This window comes from Eupeodes corollae, chromosome 1 (genome assembly GCF_945859685.1).
Source record: "Eupeodes corollae chromosome 1, idEupCoro1.1, whole genome shotgun sequence".
In the NCBI taxonomy this organism is placed as follows: Eukaryota; Metazoa; Arthropoda; class Insecta; order Diptera; family Syrphidae; genus Eupeodes; species Eupeodes corollae.
The window spans coordinates 109,453,022-109,470,308 of NC_079147.1; the positions used below are offsets into that span (position 1 = coordinate 109,453,022).

General features: G+C 32.7%; 1 protein-coding gene and 1 non-coding gene across 2 annotated transcripts; both read right to left on the reverse strand.

The window, feature by feature from the left end:
* On the reverse strand, positions 1-900 carry LOC129939588 (protein CREG1). Its single transcript, XM_056047656.1, has 3 exons — positions 411-900; positions 259-340; positions 1-202 (listed from the first exon to the last, which is right to left on the reverse strand). Exons 1-3 carry the CDS (start codon positions 867-869, stop codon positions 66-68), a joined length of 678 nt encoding a protein of 225 aa, XP_055903631.1. The 5' UTR covers positions 870-900; the 3' UTR covers positions 1-65.
* A 9,906-nt stretch (positions 901-10,806) lies between these two features.
* Trnad-guc (transfer RNA aspartic acid (anticodon GUC)) lies at positions 10,807-10,878 on the reverse strand. The gene has a single exon. It is a non-coding gene; the product is annotated as a tRNA-Asp (tRNA).
* Positions 10,879-17,287: the final 6,409 nt, after the last annotated feature.

Here is a 17,287-nt window from a genome sequence, read left to right on the forward strand (position 1 = left end):
TTATTTTGAAATAAAAGACACTTTTTATTGTAACATTTTGTTAACCGTCAAAAAACGCACGAAGTCTATATTTCTGATGAACTTTCTTCGTCTTCCAAAACAACGCTGTAGTATTCATCGATCGGAATATCTTTCGGGCCACCATACCAATCCAAAACATAGATATGTTCAATATCCAAAAGACAAAGGTAAAAGCTGTGCTCTAAAAATAATTTGAATGTCAATTACAGCATAATAAAGTTTGTATTAAAAACTTACCAGCAACCCAATTACTGGTTGCAGGGTGTCGACTAATAAATGCTTTCCACCCGAAATCAAACTCTTCTGTTCCATTTTTGAGCTGACACAAAATGAAAATAAATAACAAATTAGATCAAAATCTTGATTTAAACAAAAATCTAAATACATACCTCAATAACCTTGCCACTGATGTATGTTCTTTGACAGACCGGTTCCATAGGATCCACATCGATCCTCGAGCAATTGCCATTCTGTTCACTGGTTATAGTAAAAGTCAATTTATTAACTTTTCTCCAATCTTGTCCAGTGAAATCCAGATCCACGAGAAGGAAGTATATTTTTCCAGTCGAAGGCTCTCCCCTGACACTATCCGAAATTGATATAACATTTACCATTGGGTAATCTTTGATTTTTTCATCGGTGGATATACTTCCAACCGATGCCCAATCGACTGAATGTACAAGTTGTCTGGCAACTCTGGCGTCATTAGTTGGCTGAAGAAGACGTTGTCGGAATGCACTTGTTAGTTGAGCATTTTCACTTTTAAAATAACCAGCCACGGTAAAGTTTATTGCGAGACATAACACAACAATCAACAAAGTTGTGATCAAAATTGTCCGGTAGACCATGTTTCAATCTGAAATTGTGTTAAGTAAAATAAGATTTTGTTGGACATATTTTAAAAGATCATCATAACTGTCAAATTAAAAAAGGAGAAATTGTAGACTAACTTATTTATTTGTCAAATATTTCACAATATTATAACAGTAGATATTCATGGGCTTTTCCATGGGTAAATGCAGATTTGCTTAAAAAATTGATTTGTTTACGTTGTGCATAGAACACAATAGGATCTGTTATCCTGTTTGCCATTATATTTGTGTAACCTCATGGATGTCCTAAAGAGCACGGTAGAGCTGTTAAAACTCAACTAAACCGTTTTTAAAAAAATGTATTTGTATTTGTGCACAGAGAGGCAAATCTGCTGAAAAATCCAGATCTGCAGACTTGATCTTAAATCAAAAATAAATCAATTTATTTTGCCCATGGAATGCAAAAACGAGGGAAATTTATATTTTGACAGATCTAAATCAAGAATAGATTGATTAATTTTACCCATTCAAAGCCCCATAAGTACTTGTTTATCATATCTACGAAATTGACATTTGCCCGTAAGATTTGTCATTTCGCCAAAAAGAAAACACTTGTTTTATTAACATTTCTTAGAACTGATTATGTTTGTCTACAAACAAATTTATCAGCTTTGTCGTTGTTTACATTTTGAACTCATTTGATACTAGTAATTTTGAAGTCTCATATTGTCTGCAACTCCTTTTAAAAAGAGACAGCATAGAAAGACCAAAATTAATTACTATTTAAATAAGCGAGAACAAAAATAAATGATAAAATGTCAAAGTGTCAAAATGAGTAACCTCAAAAGAGTGTAGTCTTTTTTGAAAAAAAAGTCACTATCTCCATCGGAGAAAGAATCAAAAATGTCAATGTTTGCAATAATTTTAGAATTTTTCTGATGGTGAAATTAAAGCTGGTACAAAATTTACAATTATCTGCTCAGTGTGTCAAAACGCATGACTAACAAAATCCGTTTGATTTAATTAAGCATTCTCAATGATCTTATGGCGCTCTAAAGAGTGACACTAATGGTTGCAGATTATTTCAATATGCCTAAAATTTTCCCATTTAGAGTGACGAACAAGTGACTTTTGTTTTTGTTTTGTATTTTAAATCAATCTCTTTTATATATTTTTGTATGGGTAATTATTATAAAAAAATATATTTAAATCTTGATTATCCTTAACCTTCGATCTTACTTATTGAGTCTTGAACTTACGTTTTTAATCAAATTTTGTTTGATATCTCCGGGACCTGAAATAAATTTAATAATGATCGTCTAATCAATTTTATTTTGTGTGTATGCATAAATATTTGCATTAGGGTGTTCCCTTCAAATTCTAAAATTTCAGAACTAGCGTGTGGCTTGATAACTTATCCCCACGAGAGAGTAATCGACAACAAGCTGTGGTCGATTCGAAAAGATCTGCAATTCTGTCTTTGTATAAAAAAACCTATAGTACTATCATGGAGCCGTAGCTGGAATTTGAAGGTTTTATATAAAAGGTGTTTTTTATCTATATGGTTAAAATTTGTAACAAAGTAACCCATAGCTTACCAAAATGTTTTAAAAATGATTTTGAGCAAGTGGCTTCCGTGGCTGGCTCAAATACATTCCAGTCGAGAGGTCCAATATTCTACCACTATTTGCAGCAATTGAGGCTGTATGTTAGCAATAGGGTAACGAGTGTTAAGACGTCAATAGTTTCGGGCTTTGCATTGATGAGCGACTTAACATGGCGCCATACAAAATAGTCCAATGGTATTAAATCGCACGATATTGGAGGCCTACGACTCGAGACAATGGGTCGTATGCAAAAAGATGAGATCAAACTCTTTACTCACTTTTTTGAGAACTTTCTTAAGGTTGTATGCAAAAAAATAATTACTGACCGAGTTAGATCTCACTTGGTGAGTTCAATCTCAGAGGGATGGGATCGATCTCAAAACGAAAGCTCGCCATGAGATTGTGCTCGTTTTCATATGCAAAAAGCTGAGTAAACACTTGGTTACATGAGATCGATCTCACAAATTGTTAAGCATGGTATTTCTCGGACTCAGTCCACAAAAAACCGTAAGGATGGCTGAATTTATAATTAATTATGTCAGACAAAGAAATTATAAGGAAAATAGGTGATGATTTTCGTCGTTTGTACCGGTTTAGCGAAGAAGGTGTGCGATTGTTAACGGAGGAATTTTTGGTCCCGAGCTCAGAAACGCGTGGTGGTGCTCTCACAAATGAAGACAAAATAAGAACATTTCTGTGATACATAGGAGACCCGGGGTTCCAAATTGGAGTTGGTGAAGACGTTGGAGTTCATCAATCTACGGTCTCTAGAGTGGTGCAGCAAGTTTCTGCAGAAATTGCAAGCCAGGCCAAGAATTGGATTATATTCCCACATACTGTGGAAGAAATACTAGAAGCGCAAAGGTTATGGAGCTCGAAGTACGAGTTTCCTTATGCAATTGGTGCTTTAGATTGCACTCATGTCCGAATAAGGAAACCTTTGACCTATCATGAGGAGTACATTAACCGTATGGGATACTACTCCATTAATGTTCAAGCTTCATGCAATGCGGAAGAAAATTGTACAAGTGTTGAAGTTTGCTGGCCAGGATCCGTACACGACTCCCGTATTTTGAAAAACTCTTTCCTATATAGTCACATGAATAATAATAACTCATCAGGAATACTTCTCGGTGATGAAGGTTATGGCATTACTCCATGGTTAATAACCCCGTTTAAAGAAACGAATAATGACATCAAACGTAATTTTAATGCTGTTTTGACAAAAGAAAGAGTTATTATAGAGAGAAGAATCATAACTAAGCAACGAAAAGAGCTTTAAGATCGATCTCAATTTCAACGAGTAATAGCTGTTGAGCTTGAACTCGTTTTTTTGCATACAAAACTGAGTCTGAGTTCCGCCCTGCTCTATCGATCTCAGCGGTGAGTTCAAGCTCGTCAGCTCAGACTCTGAGCTCTTGCTCATCTTTTAGAATATGACCCAATGTGCTTACCAAATGTTTTGTATTGCTTTGTTGCGTCGCGAAAACTTAACCACTATTATAGCATGATATGTAAACGTTGTTCAGAAATAAATCTATTCATTATGAAACGGGAAACTAAACTGAGCATAACTCAAGTGACAGCTGTCAAAAAAATTAACTCCCAAAAATGATACAAAGTTTGAAATAAAACTGTCTGTACGAGTTAATATAGCCGTTGCTGCTCATTATCTTGTGATGAAAGTACATGTAAAGTTTTTATGTCATTCTTAAAAACAAACAAAAACTTCATTTTGACAGAATTATGAACATATTTTAAATGTCACAGAGCATGCAAGGGTTATTCAGACCTTCTGTCATTATACGAATTAAATTTTCCAATAACTCACTAGATTTTTCGCAGCCAGGTCAGCGATAAGCTTAACTCACTTTAATATAGTCTACTCGGTTTTGACTAGTAATTCGTATAAGCTTTGAAGAGGGCGGTTGCATTTTGTTCCATTTATTTAACATTCATGCGTAATACTGCTCAACTCATCAGGGTTTTCAGTGGTCAGTACTGATTTTTTATTATTAAAGTTTAGAAAAAAAATTATTAAAGTGTCATTGTTAAACATTGTTGAACTGTCATACTACGCGTATACAAATTAACGAAATGTTTTCATAACATCAAACCCATTAATGAATAACTAAGGAAATATTGTCGTTGCTTTTAGATTGCTTGAAAAATTGAATTTAAGAAAATGTATGAGGTGATTATTGTACATTATATTCATCTTCTAAAACTGAGTTGTAAATTCTAAGAAATTGTGAATATTTGACACTTAAACAATTAATTTATTATTAACCATGTCATGTTATTATAATTTCACAAACGACTTTATGAAGGGCAAAGTTAACGATTGTCAATTGCTGTCAATGCAAAAATGCCAAATTTTAGATTTAACTCACAAACCCGCATTCCAATCAAAAAAATTTCGGTATGTTCAATGTTCATGTTTTGTTTAAGTTTTGTAACATCTCGTAGACCGCAATATTTCGAAAACACTTCCTTGAAATAAATGTTTTCAGTGAAATAAAAGTCGCTATATGTACTTTGTAAAAATTAACAACAACAGTATAGTTTTCCTAGTCTTTTGTATGGACGCCCCTAAGAAATTATCGAGTATATGTATGTATACATGGTTTTGTTTAAAACGACTGGAAACTGAAAAAAAAAATGTCCAGAATTCGGAGACAATTCTGTTCCGGACTCCGTTGGCTAGGACCACGAGGGATACGTGCAAGAATTGGAGCAAGATGGTCATCGTTGATCTTCACGGGCATCCATTAGTGAACAAAAGTGTAGTAAAGTACCTCGGTATCTGGTTAGATCAGTATTCATATTTCGACAATAATATATGTAAATGCTGCTCTGACCAGGGCCAGAGGAGACTTCGCTCTGACGAAACGGCTGTTTTTTTTTTTACCCCAGAGTAATTTGCTACATGGTCCTCATACGGCCAATGATCGTTTATGGTTGTCCTGTGTGGTTCAACCTTGCCCCTTCCCAGATGGAGAAGTTTCGGGTGTTCGAGCGGCAGTGTTTACGACGCTGTACCGGCTTATATCGAACAGCCGAGTCTTCTTATGGGCATTATTTTTCCAACGAGGTCCTATACAACGGGGCACGAATCAACAGAATTGACAATTTCGTGATAAAACTCGTCCGAGGTCACATTGCAAAAGCTATGTCTTCGACCAACAATTTAATTTTTGGGGCGTTCTATCCAAACGACGAGTATTTTGAAAGTGCACGCTTGAGCGGGTTCATTCCACCAGAGGCATTCCTCTTTTTAGACAAATGAGGTCTGATACAGGATAGATTGGCAGTCCCGTTAATCTACCACGTCAGGCGAAGAACCGTGGATAGTCGACTTACGTACAATCGGGACTCATGGCACAAGGCGGAGCCGAGCTCCTTCGGTTCAGTAGGGCTGTGTCCGAACGGGACCGAACTGATAGGGTGATGCAGGAGAACCAGTTTTGGTGGCTTCAATCGGCACTTGATAGCCTTGGCCGGCTTACATACTTGTTTTATAGTTTTAGGGTTTAGTTTTAAGTAGAATAGGCATGGTGGCACAAAAAGAAATACAAAAAAAATACAAAAAAAAAAAAAAAAAACAAAAATATACAAAAAATAAAAAAAAACATGGAATAAAAAAAAAGACAACAAAATATGAAAAACAAAAATGTTAGATAGTTAGATTTGCTGATGTGGTTGTTCTAGTTTTAAGTAGTTTATAGGTAGAATAGGTAGTTAAAGTTAGTTCTAAGTTTTATATTAAGGACCTTATTTTAAATAGTTTTTAAGTAAAAATAAAAAAGGATCTTGATATTAGTTTGTTTTTCAAAATTTTCTAATAAATACAAAAATTCATAAAATATAAATTGAAGTAAAATAGATCTTAGGGCCGAAAGGCATTAATAGTTAGTGTTATAGTTTAACTCAGAGTGTCCGTATGGGACCATTAAGTTAGTTGTAAGTTATGGATAACTAGGCTAGGTTTATGAATTTTTGTCTAGCTTTGAGAAAGGTTTACGAATGAACTAATAAAAATGAATTTAAAAAAAAAATGGTTTTGTTTAACTTTATTTTTATTTATTACTTGCGACTTAAAAGATCTAAATTTCATTAGTAAAAATTTTAAAGTCGAGATTTTAATTAAATATGACATGGTAGAGAAGTCAAAAAAGTTGGTCCCCTGATTTCGCCCGACTATTTGTCAGTCCTCACCACTACAGCTCAAACCATTGGTTGAATTGAGTCCAAACTTAGTCGTTTATTTTATTTTTAAAACTTTTAATAAATAAAAATAATATATTTATATTGTCACATAAAAAGGTTATTTTGTTTTTAAGTTTTCCGAAAAAGTAATGAACCGATTTAAACAATTTTCTATACTGCGTTAATAATATTTGATGATCACAAATGTTAAATTTTACTTTTTGGATTAAAAAAAAAATATTAAAATAATAAAAAATACATATTAATAAGCTCTCAGAAACTGCATACTAAAAATATTTTTAAACTGAAATGAAAATTTTAAATATAAAAACATAGTTTAAAAGCATTTAAAATTTTGAAGACAAAAATTGGTAAATTGTTAAATTTTAAAACATAAGTTTTATTTGTAAAGATTATTTAGATGCAGGGGCAAGTTCGTGCACTTTATTAACTTCCCCTAGGAAGTTATTGTAATGGGCTCAATTTATCGAATTAAAAATTTTGACATTTCGCGACGTTTCAAGGTCCCTAGAGTCGAAATAAATTTTAAGAAAGATGTCTGTGAGTGCGTTTGTACGTACGTTCGTGCCTCCGTACATTCGCGCCTTTTTGTGTGTCGCCTAAAGCTAGAAAACCACAAGAGATATCGACTGCAAATAAATTTTGTTAAACAGATAATATTGCAGAAAGGTGGTTTTCTTACCATAGCAGTTTTAAAAAAAGGTGAACATTTTGCTTAAACCTAAATATCTCACGAACCATGCCGCTAGAGACAAGTATATTTTTGAAAAAAAAAAACAATTAACGGTTTTTAAATCAAAAAAACTGAAAAAAAATTGTCACTTCGAAAATTTTACGAATAAAAAATGATTTTATTTCCAAAACAACTTAGTGCAGCGAAAAATAACGTTTTTAACATCTGATAACATTTTGAGAATAATTGAATTGACAGTTTTTTTTACAAAAAATAAAAAACCTAAAGAAAAATTAACAAAGGTTGGTAAAAACTTTTTTTCGACGTTAATGTCTTTTCAAAACTTTACATATTGGCTTCAACTAATTTTATATTTTAAGAAATATTGTTTTCAACGTTAGATTAATTTTGAGGAAAATCATATTGACAGTTTTTTATACAAAAAATAAAAACCTAAAAAAAAACAATATTCAAAAGTTACTTTCGACTTAAATAGCTTTTTAAAACTTTAACAAAATTTTTCAAACTTATTTTATTTCACAGAAAATATTGTTTACCATATTTAATATTTTTTTTTATAAAACAATCAACAGTTGGGTCTCTTTTACAAAATATTAAATGAAAAGAGATTGGGTTGCGACCCACACTGGTAGCTTCCCATCGCGTCTGTCGATTTGTCTTGCTTAAAACTTTGTAGGTTTTCGTGTTGGATTAAGAAAACTGTCAGTTGAATTATTCTTAAAAATTTTAAAATTACCAACAATATTTTTCATATCAAGAAATAGTTTAGTTTAAAAATCTAGCTTTGTTCAATAGATTTTTAGTCGAAAACAAATTTTTACCAATTTTAGTAGCATTTCTTAAATTTTACAAATTGAATAAATGAAATTAATTTGAGAGATATCAAGAACCGAACATCAATTTTTACCAATTTTGCGTACTATTTTTTGTAGATTTTATTTTTTTTAATGAAAAACGAACTGTTGGATTTTTATAAAAAAAACTACTGAATATCGAAATCAATATTTTATGTGATATAAAAAAAGTTTGAAGAAAATATTTTTAATTTTTGAGAGGTATTTGAGTCCAAAGTAAATTTTTTAAAAGTTTACTGTTTATTTTTTGTAAAAAAAAATGTCAATTCGATTTTTCTGAAAAATTTAAAGAATATGTATTGACAAAAATATTTTTTAAAAGATAAAATAGTTTAAGCCAATATATCAAAGTTTTAAAAAAATATTTGAGAAGCAAATCAATTTTTACCAACTTTTATTAATTTTTGTTTAGGTTTTTATTTTTTGTAAAAAAACAACTGTCAATTCGATTTTTCTCAAAATTTTACGGATAATCTCAACTTTTTGAAAAGATATTTGAGTCGAAATTTAATTTTTACTAACTTTGAGTAATGTTTGGTTAGGTTTTTATTTTTTATAAAAAAAAAACTGTCCATTCGATTTTTCTTAAAATGTCACCAGATGTTTAAAACGTTATTTTTCGTAGAACAAAATTGTTTTGTAGACGAAATCATTTTTTTAAAAAAATGAAAATGAAAATTTTCGAGGTGAAACATTTTTTTTTCAGTTTTTTTTTTGATTTAAACAAAAAACCGTTAATTGGATTCTTTTCCAAAAATATACTGGTTTGGTATCACGTTACAATATATAATTTAAATTTAATACAAGTCTCTAGAGTTCATCTTTTTTTTAACCGCTTTGGTAAAAAAACCACCCACTTAATTTTCTTCAGAGCATTTCGTGTATCTTTCTGCATTGTCTATTTAACAAAATTCGATATCTCTTCTGGTTCTTGAGCTATGGACGACGAAAAAACTTCGCGAACGTATAGACGTACGATCGTACGTAAACACGCACCCACAGACATCTCTCTAAAAATCTTTTATTTCGACTCTTGGGACCGTTAAACGTCGAGAAATGTCAACATTTTCTATTCGACAAATCAGACCCATTATAATAACTTCCTATGGGAAGTTAATAATATTTAAGGACATTTTTAAGCAGTGCCCAAAAACTCGTCGTTTTGGTAAGTGTGTGATACCCCTTGATCAAAAGCCTGGATCCGCCGTTGACGAAAGGGAACACTATTAAAACAATTCGAATATTTGTTCTTATTTTCAAATCATTTAATTGCAATATCATTCAAAATATAGGTATACCTTACATACATCTATTTAAATCCTTCGAAGTACAAAGGAGGTACCTCATTTCAATATACAATATACATACATTATACATGCAAGCATAATTTTACTTCAGGTAGAAGCTGTCATGAGTTTTTCCCTATGAATACTAAAGTTTTCAAGTTAGACCGGGTTATAATTGAAAAGTGAGGAGAACAATATGTATCGGAAGATTTCAAGTGCCACGTTTCATAATGTAGTACTTTTTGCAGATATTTTGTATTCTAGATAATTTTCACATCGCATTAGTTTACCTAGAAAACCGACGTATGCGGACATACATCCATAATACATTATAAAGAGAAAAACGTACGTTTTTGAAAACAATAGAGATAGGTCTATGTCTACGTATTTCTGAATTAAAACACTTTCGGCGTAGGTACCTAGTGTTGCACTTATCTATAATCTATGATCAACTCATAGTAAAACAAAAAATACGACCACAATATTATTTCGAAAACCACTGTTTTTTTCCTTCTGATTAGCACATATTTTAAATTTTAAATCAGTAACGCTCTGTTTTGGGTCTGGGCATATATGATATCAATTCAGTTTTTCTTTGTTCAATAAACAAAAACGATGACATGCCGGCAAATTAGTTGACCTTTGATTTTAATATGCATCACATTCACACAAAATTACTACACTTGTTAAATAAAAACAATAATAATTGTCAATCAAAATCTATATATTTCTTCATCCAAATAAAGAAACAACAAAATAAATTCATGGATTTAATTTATCATAAAATGGGCGTTAACTTACCAAAACAATTTTTTGTAAACAAAAGAAAAAACTAGTTTTAATTTTTATCTTTAATTATAAACAACAATAAACAAAGAAATATGTAACTCTAAAATATTACAACTTTTCCCGGTGACATCGAATTGTAAAATGTTCAAAAGATCCAAAACAAAAAGTAACAACGACCACCTCGTATAAAATGACCAACTGATCGACATCGAGTGCGAGTCGACTTCAAGACCTTTCGGTCTTATCACTATTTCATTCGACTCGAGTATAATGTGCCTGCTACGAGTACATTTACCTGTTACTTTCACTCATTCATTCTATACTCATGCATTATGCAAAATTGAAAATATACTAAACAAAAATAATGAAAACAATGGTTAACATGCAAAATGTTAATAAACAAAGAATGACAACAACTACATTCTACAGAGCAAAATAAATTCTGTTTTATTCTTTACTTTTGCAAAACTTAAAATAAATAAATATTTAAAAAAGAATCCAACAGCTGTTTTCCTCCCCGACGGGGAATTGAACCCCGGTCTCCCGCGTGACAGGCGGGGATACTGACCACTATACTATCGAGGACTTGAAAAATTGAGGTACAAAATATAATATAACATAATTGAAATTGAGGCAAGACCAAGTATATGCTGTCATCGAAAAAGGCAATTGAACGACGACTTCTTGGACAAAAAGTTACCATGGACAGCTAACATTCTGAAGTAGCTAAAGACTTTGTCTACCTAGGCACCGCTATTAACACAGACAACGACAACAGCGCTGAAATCAAGCGAAGAATAACTCTTGCAAATCGCTGCTTCTTCGGACTTGAAGGCAATTGGAAGTAAAGTCCTCTCTCGAGCATCTAAAATCACCATCTATAATACACTCAACATCCCGGTTGTGATTTGTGGCGCTGAGGCCTGGACCCTGTCAAAGAACGATGAGAGCGTTTTCGGATGCTTTGATAGAAAAATTCACGGGTGATATTTGGTCCCGAACTCATAGGTGGAGAATAACGACGAACTGTATACGGGCTGAACAACGACACTGACCTAGTTAGCAGAATTAAAGTCCAACGGGCGAATGGACATCAACGCTCCAGCCCGGAAGGTTTTGCGACTCAGGTGGCGCACCCAAGTGGGAGAGGACATCAACCAACTTGGCGTGTGAAACTGTAGACAGCTAGCTAGGGACTGAGCTGGCTGGAGACGCATGTTGGTTGAGGCCCAGGTCCACCCCGGACTGTAGTAAGTAAGTAAGTATATGAAAACCAAATTTGTATTTTACTTCCTTAAACTTTGTTGCTTAAAGTACTATTTTAAACTGAAGACTGGACCAAGAGCATAAACACAGCACAAATTCATAAACTTTTGACCAATGGACGATCCTGGAGGGGGTCATATGAGCCATAAAGCTTATATAGTCAAGTTGTATGAGTAATGGAGAAATAGAGGAATGTTCTGTGGAGCGATGAAAGCAAAGTCGTCCTTTTAGAATGAATCAACAACCATTGGCAAGTAAAGGTCTTGTTAATTATTACATTAGTCGACAAAGTTTTGTTGACGGCAATCAAATAACCTTAATTCAAATCTGACTTTTAAATTGCTCTATGAAGTTATGTATGTTTTTGAGATATTAATTTTTTGACATTCTAAAAAACATGTAAGATTCTTTCCGGGCTATCTTAACTCATGATATAGCTTTTTTCCAAAAATGTATGATGGTTTTGAAAATCCATAATCCCCTTCTCGTTTATAAAGTTGAAATTAAATTAAAATATTTGAAATGTCTCGGAACAATCTTTAAAAAAAGGCTGGGATATGACCCACACTGATAACTTCCCATCCGCGCAACTCTGTCGATTTTTCTAAAACTTTCTCATTAGCTTTTTTTTGTTGGTTTTGTAGGTTTTAAAAAATGTTGTAAAACATTTAATAAAAGTTATCAACAGTATTTTTCGTGATGAAATAAATGAGACATCAAAATCTGTTTTCACCCAGATTTTCAATATTTTTTGAAAGTTTTTAATTCTTATATAAATAAATGATTGTTATTATCTGTATAACAAAATTAATTTGAAGTCAATATCTCCACGGATTATTTAGATATGGACGTTGAAAATATGTAGTTTCCGGACTTTCTCTCTAGAAAATCATTGATTTAAATTCTAGACTCTAGAGACCTTGAAACGTCGAGAACTGTCAAAATAATCAATTTAAAAATCGGACTGATTACAATAACATAACTAAGTGAATAAACGCTGAACCATTTGTGTGTTTTAATGGTTACATGTGCATTCAAGAGGACACAATCGTCCACAAGTTTTTCTCAAAACCCACCCCTGTCTATCAACTCATACTCTCACCTCCTCGTGGTGAACATTGGGTGCGTAGTACCTCAACTGGAGATTAGGTTCCATTCCAACCCTAGTTGGTGGTAGCAAAAGAGAGTTGGAGTTAGATTAAACTACTTAGTGAACACCTTATAGGGCTACTACGGCATATTCGTAGCTAAGTCCTGTAAAGAGCGGTAATGCCGGCTCTCACCCTTAGAGCTACAACAAGTTGAAGGTCGTGCGTCAAGGTGACCTTCTGATCACATAATGAAAACCCAGTGGCGAAGCACCTACAAGCCTCAGTAAAAGCAGGGTAAAAGTCCAACAACTAAGATGGCTGGGTCATGTAGAGCGCATGGAAACAAAATCTTCAGTAAAGGAAGACCGCAGATCAGGTGACGCGCAAAAGTGGAAAGTGACCCTCACTCACCCAACTTGGAGTGCGAAACTGAAGAGAAACTGGAGATAGATGGAGAAGTTTGTTGGGTGAGGTCCTAGTTCTGTAGCGCCACCTTAAATAAGTAAGTAAGCATTTGTTCAAAAATTATTTTCAACAGAAATAGGTAAAACAGTCGTCTACAAACAAGGCTATCATATCAAGTTCTTAAAATATATAGAAGATACACTATCAACCACGAATTGGATCCCCAAGATAAAAAAATAAACAACTTAAAAAGGGTAAAGAAAAGTGCTATACTAGGATGAGGATACATTCTTAATTTCTGTAAAAAATTAAAATTTAATTTATTCTGAATTCAGTAAAGTTTTTGCATTTGTAATGACTATGTCGCTATTTTCGGAAATAACTCTATAAGACCGATATTCAATCACAAAAGGCTTCTTTGTCTTTAAATTGTATGCCACATTCATAAAGTTTAAGAAAAGCCATGGCCAAAAGTTTTCAATTATGTTAAAGTACAGTGAATATCAGGGCCATGGAAAAAGTTCCACGTCTTCTGATTGAACTTCGAACAACCCCCGAAGAGCAAATAGGGTCATTGTTTTTTTTTTTTTGGAAAATCCAAGGCAGGGTGACCGTTCCAAAAAACATTTATACATAAAGACGGTTGTACCATAGTAGGTTATAGCTCCCCACACCATTACATCTGATGTATGGCTATGATGTCTGTCCAACATAAGCTTATCCCTTCTCAGATCACGTAGATACAAGTTGTCAAGGTTAAACTTTTTCTCCTTGTTCTTAGTGTAAAAAGAAATAGAATTATGGAAAGAGGAGCAGTCAACTGAGCCAGAGAGAAGCCGATATAAATATGAACAATATTACAGCGATTTCTCTAAGTTCTTGTAATGAGTTGAGTTTAAACAGCGATATCAAGAATATCTGACAATGTTAAGTGACTGTGTCAAAGTCATTAATTGTGAGGATAAAGGGGAGAAGACCTAAAATGATTACCTTGGGGAACACCAAAAGGATTGGAACGAACGGATCTTAATCGGATTCTATGGGACGAATCTTCTTTCGCACTCGTGCAGCCGAAAGAGTATTGAAAGACCTTGACATACACAAATCCGCTGGCCCGGATAGTATTCCCCCTATTGTTCTGAAGAGGTGTTCTTCTACAGGTCTTTTCCCGAGTGGATGGAAAACTGCATTTGTCTAGCCTGTCCCTAAAAGAGGTGAATCCTCCTCTCCCTCAAACTATCGTCCAATTGCACTTACGTCCCTTCTTTCTAAGGTCATGGAAACGCTGATTAATTTTCAGCTTAAGAAATATCTTGAAGAACGGAAGCTTCTTAATGACCGACAGTGTGGCTTTCGTAGTAATAGGTCCACTGGTGATCTCATGGTTCATCTCACTGAACAGTTTAACAAATCTTTATACATTGTTTTGGAGAAAGTAAGATTATTGCACTTGATACTTCAAAAGCATTTAATAGAGTTTGGCACCAAGCTCTCTTATCGCAAATGTGTTCTTTTGGTATTGATGAATCTCTTCTTCGTTGGATTAGAAATTACCTTTCTAACCGTTCAATACAAGTTGTATTGGATGGTTACAAGTCTGAAATTCATAAAATAAATGCTGGTGTACCCCAGGGCTCCGTTTTGTCTCCGACTCTCTTCGTTATATTCATAAACGATCTTTTGTCTGTCACTTCTAATTCATTAAACTTTTTCGCCGACACTCAGCTTTTCATATTCGTTTCTAGATTCATATCCTTGTCGTTCGGATGTGGAATTTAAACGGCAGCGTATGATAAGCTCATTAAATTCTGATCTTGACAACATTGTCCAATGGGGAATCAAAAACCGTGTAAAATTTAATGCTTCGAAAACTCAATACTGTCTCCTGTCGTTAAAGCGTAACCCACCCCTGATGCCGCTATCCATGAGCGGCACTTGCATCCAGGAAACTAAGCAACTTTCAGTACTCGGTATGAATATCACATATCACCTCTTATGGAATGATCACATATTCGATATCGCCAAAAATGCTGCCAGGTGCTTAGGATTTCTCCGAAGATGCAAGAAATTTTTCACCCCTTCTGATCTGGCTATAATCTACAAAGCTTTTATCCGTCCAAAGCTTGAATATAATTCGCATATCTGGGCAACACCGTCGCAATGATTCATGCCTTTCGTTATTTTATAGATATTTTTACAAACAATGTTCTGTTGAATTAGCCAGTTGCATTCCACCCCTTAAACAATTCAGCCGTAATACTCGCACTTCTAGGAATGCACATCAGTTTACCCTTGAGCTCAATTTCGGGCGTACTGTCAAGTCAGAGATTCTTTCTTAAATCGCACATCGAGAATGTGGAATGCTTTGGCCAACTCTGTTTTTCCCTCCTATTTTGATGTTCAAAACTTTAAGACCAATGTGCACCGGTATCTCCTTTTAAATCCTTCCCTATTATCCTAAGTCTATGATTATACCAAAACGGGGCTAATGAAGCAACTCTACATCGTCGGTAGGAAGATATATGCAATGGAATATCTGTTGAAACAATAAAATGCATGTAAGCAATAAGGTGTTCTATAATCTCATCCAAGGCATCGATCATCTCGCACTCATCTACGAAGACAATCTACATAAACCCACACAAAATAGTCCATAGACTCAAGAGTTCAACTTTGAAACATTGTTTGTTTGAATGATAGTTAATTTGAAATGTTCAAAACGTTTATGTTAAATAAAACACCATTTTATACATATAGACTTTATAATTTATTATTATTTTTATAATTTTCCCAATTCTTTCGTTCAGTTTTATGCCATATCGTTTATAATATAATTGTATCCCCTTTCATACAAGAAACATTAATATAAATTATATGTGTAGTCAGACATTCATACACATCAACAATAGTATTTTTAATTTTATTTCATTTTATTTTTTTAAGTAGATATTAAAGTATGTATTAATATAGTAATGCATACATTTATTTGTTTTTATTTTTATTAGTTTTTCCTTGTTTAATTTTATATTTTCAATAGACTTTTTCTTTTAAGTGCTGAATTAGGTACCACTTTACACTGTGTTGTTTTTTTTTAAATACATAGGATTTTATTTTTTTTAATTTCTTTGTTTATTTTTAATTTCATCCATAAAATACATTTTTCTGAAATTTAAAAACTTTTTACTTTTGGATTTTCGTTGAATTTTAACTTTTTCTTTTAATTATTTATGGAAATATAAAAATATAACAACAGTATTTTTTAAATCCTTTATTTTCGTTTAGCCAGCACTCAAGTTTATTAAGTTTAATGATTTTGTTTGTTTTTTTAAATATTTTTTTTTGTTATGTCATTTATCAGTATTTTTGAATAGAGAAATTTTGGAGTAGAAAAAATATACATAGTACAGTTAAAGACAATTTGTTGTTTCATGTTTTAACTTTAATTTATTATAATTCTAATTTTCATTATTTTGTTTTATTTCTTTTGAGAAAAAAAGATAATATTTTTTTAATTTTTTAATAGAAATATATTTTGTTGGTAAATATAAAAAATGAGTCTATTTTTGTTTTTATTTTCAAATTCTACAAAATTTACATACATTTATATTTATATAGATTTTTGTTTTGTTATAGAACCAATTTTTTTAGTTTAAAATATGTGCGTTCAGTTTATGTTTTGTTTTTCTTTTCTGATTCTGTTAAGAAGACAATATAAGATAATGTTAATTTATCATTTTGTATGTAAGTTTTGTTCTTATTACTTAAAATGTCCTTTTTATGTACTCCTAAAAATATAATATTAAATGTATCACAAATAAATAATTTTCATAAAAGTAATTATAAATAGTTAATTAAATTCTTGTCAACTAAAATAACGAATCGTTTGCATTCTACAAGCAGTCGTTTCACTACCATTTTTTACCAATATTGATTTTGAAGGGGTCGTCGACTTGAAACATTGTGATGAGTTTAACCTCAACTTCCAAGTCACGAATAAGAAATCAGTTTATTCACACGATCTTAGGAAATAGATGCTTAGCTCAGCCTGAAGAGCTGTGTATTCTCAATTTGAAGGTACCTTTTTAAGTAGTTTCTTTTTGTACCAATTGAAGTACCTGCCCTAAAACTTGAGTTTTGAGATATAAAGCTCCATGGCAAAGTGATGTACTCGTATGTATAAGTTAAGACCCCCCCCAATCGACCTCTTTGCAAAAGTTCATTAACACACGCAA

Excerpts from the sequence above, each read along its gene's own strand:
- LOC129939588 (XM_056047656.1), bottom strand. The coding sequence starts at position 869 with ATGGTCTACCGGACAATTTTGATCACAACTTTGTTGATTGTTGTGTTA. Across the intron at positions 341-410 it reads TCAGTGGCAAGGTTATTGAG|CTCAAAAATGGAACAGAAGA; the intron begins GTATGTATTTAG and ends ATTTTGTGTCAG. Across the intron at positions 203-258 it reads AACCAGTAATTGGGTTGCTG|AGCACAGCTTTTACCTTTGT; the intron begins GTAAGTTTTTAA and ends AATTATTTTTAG.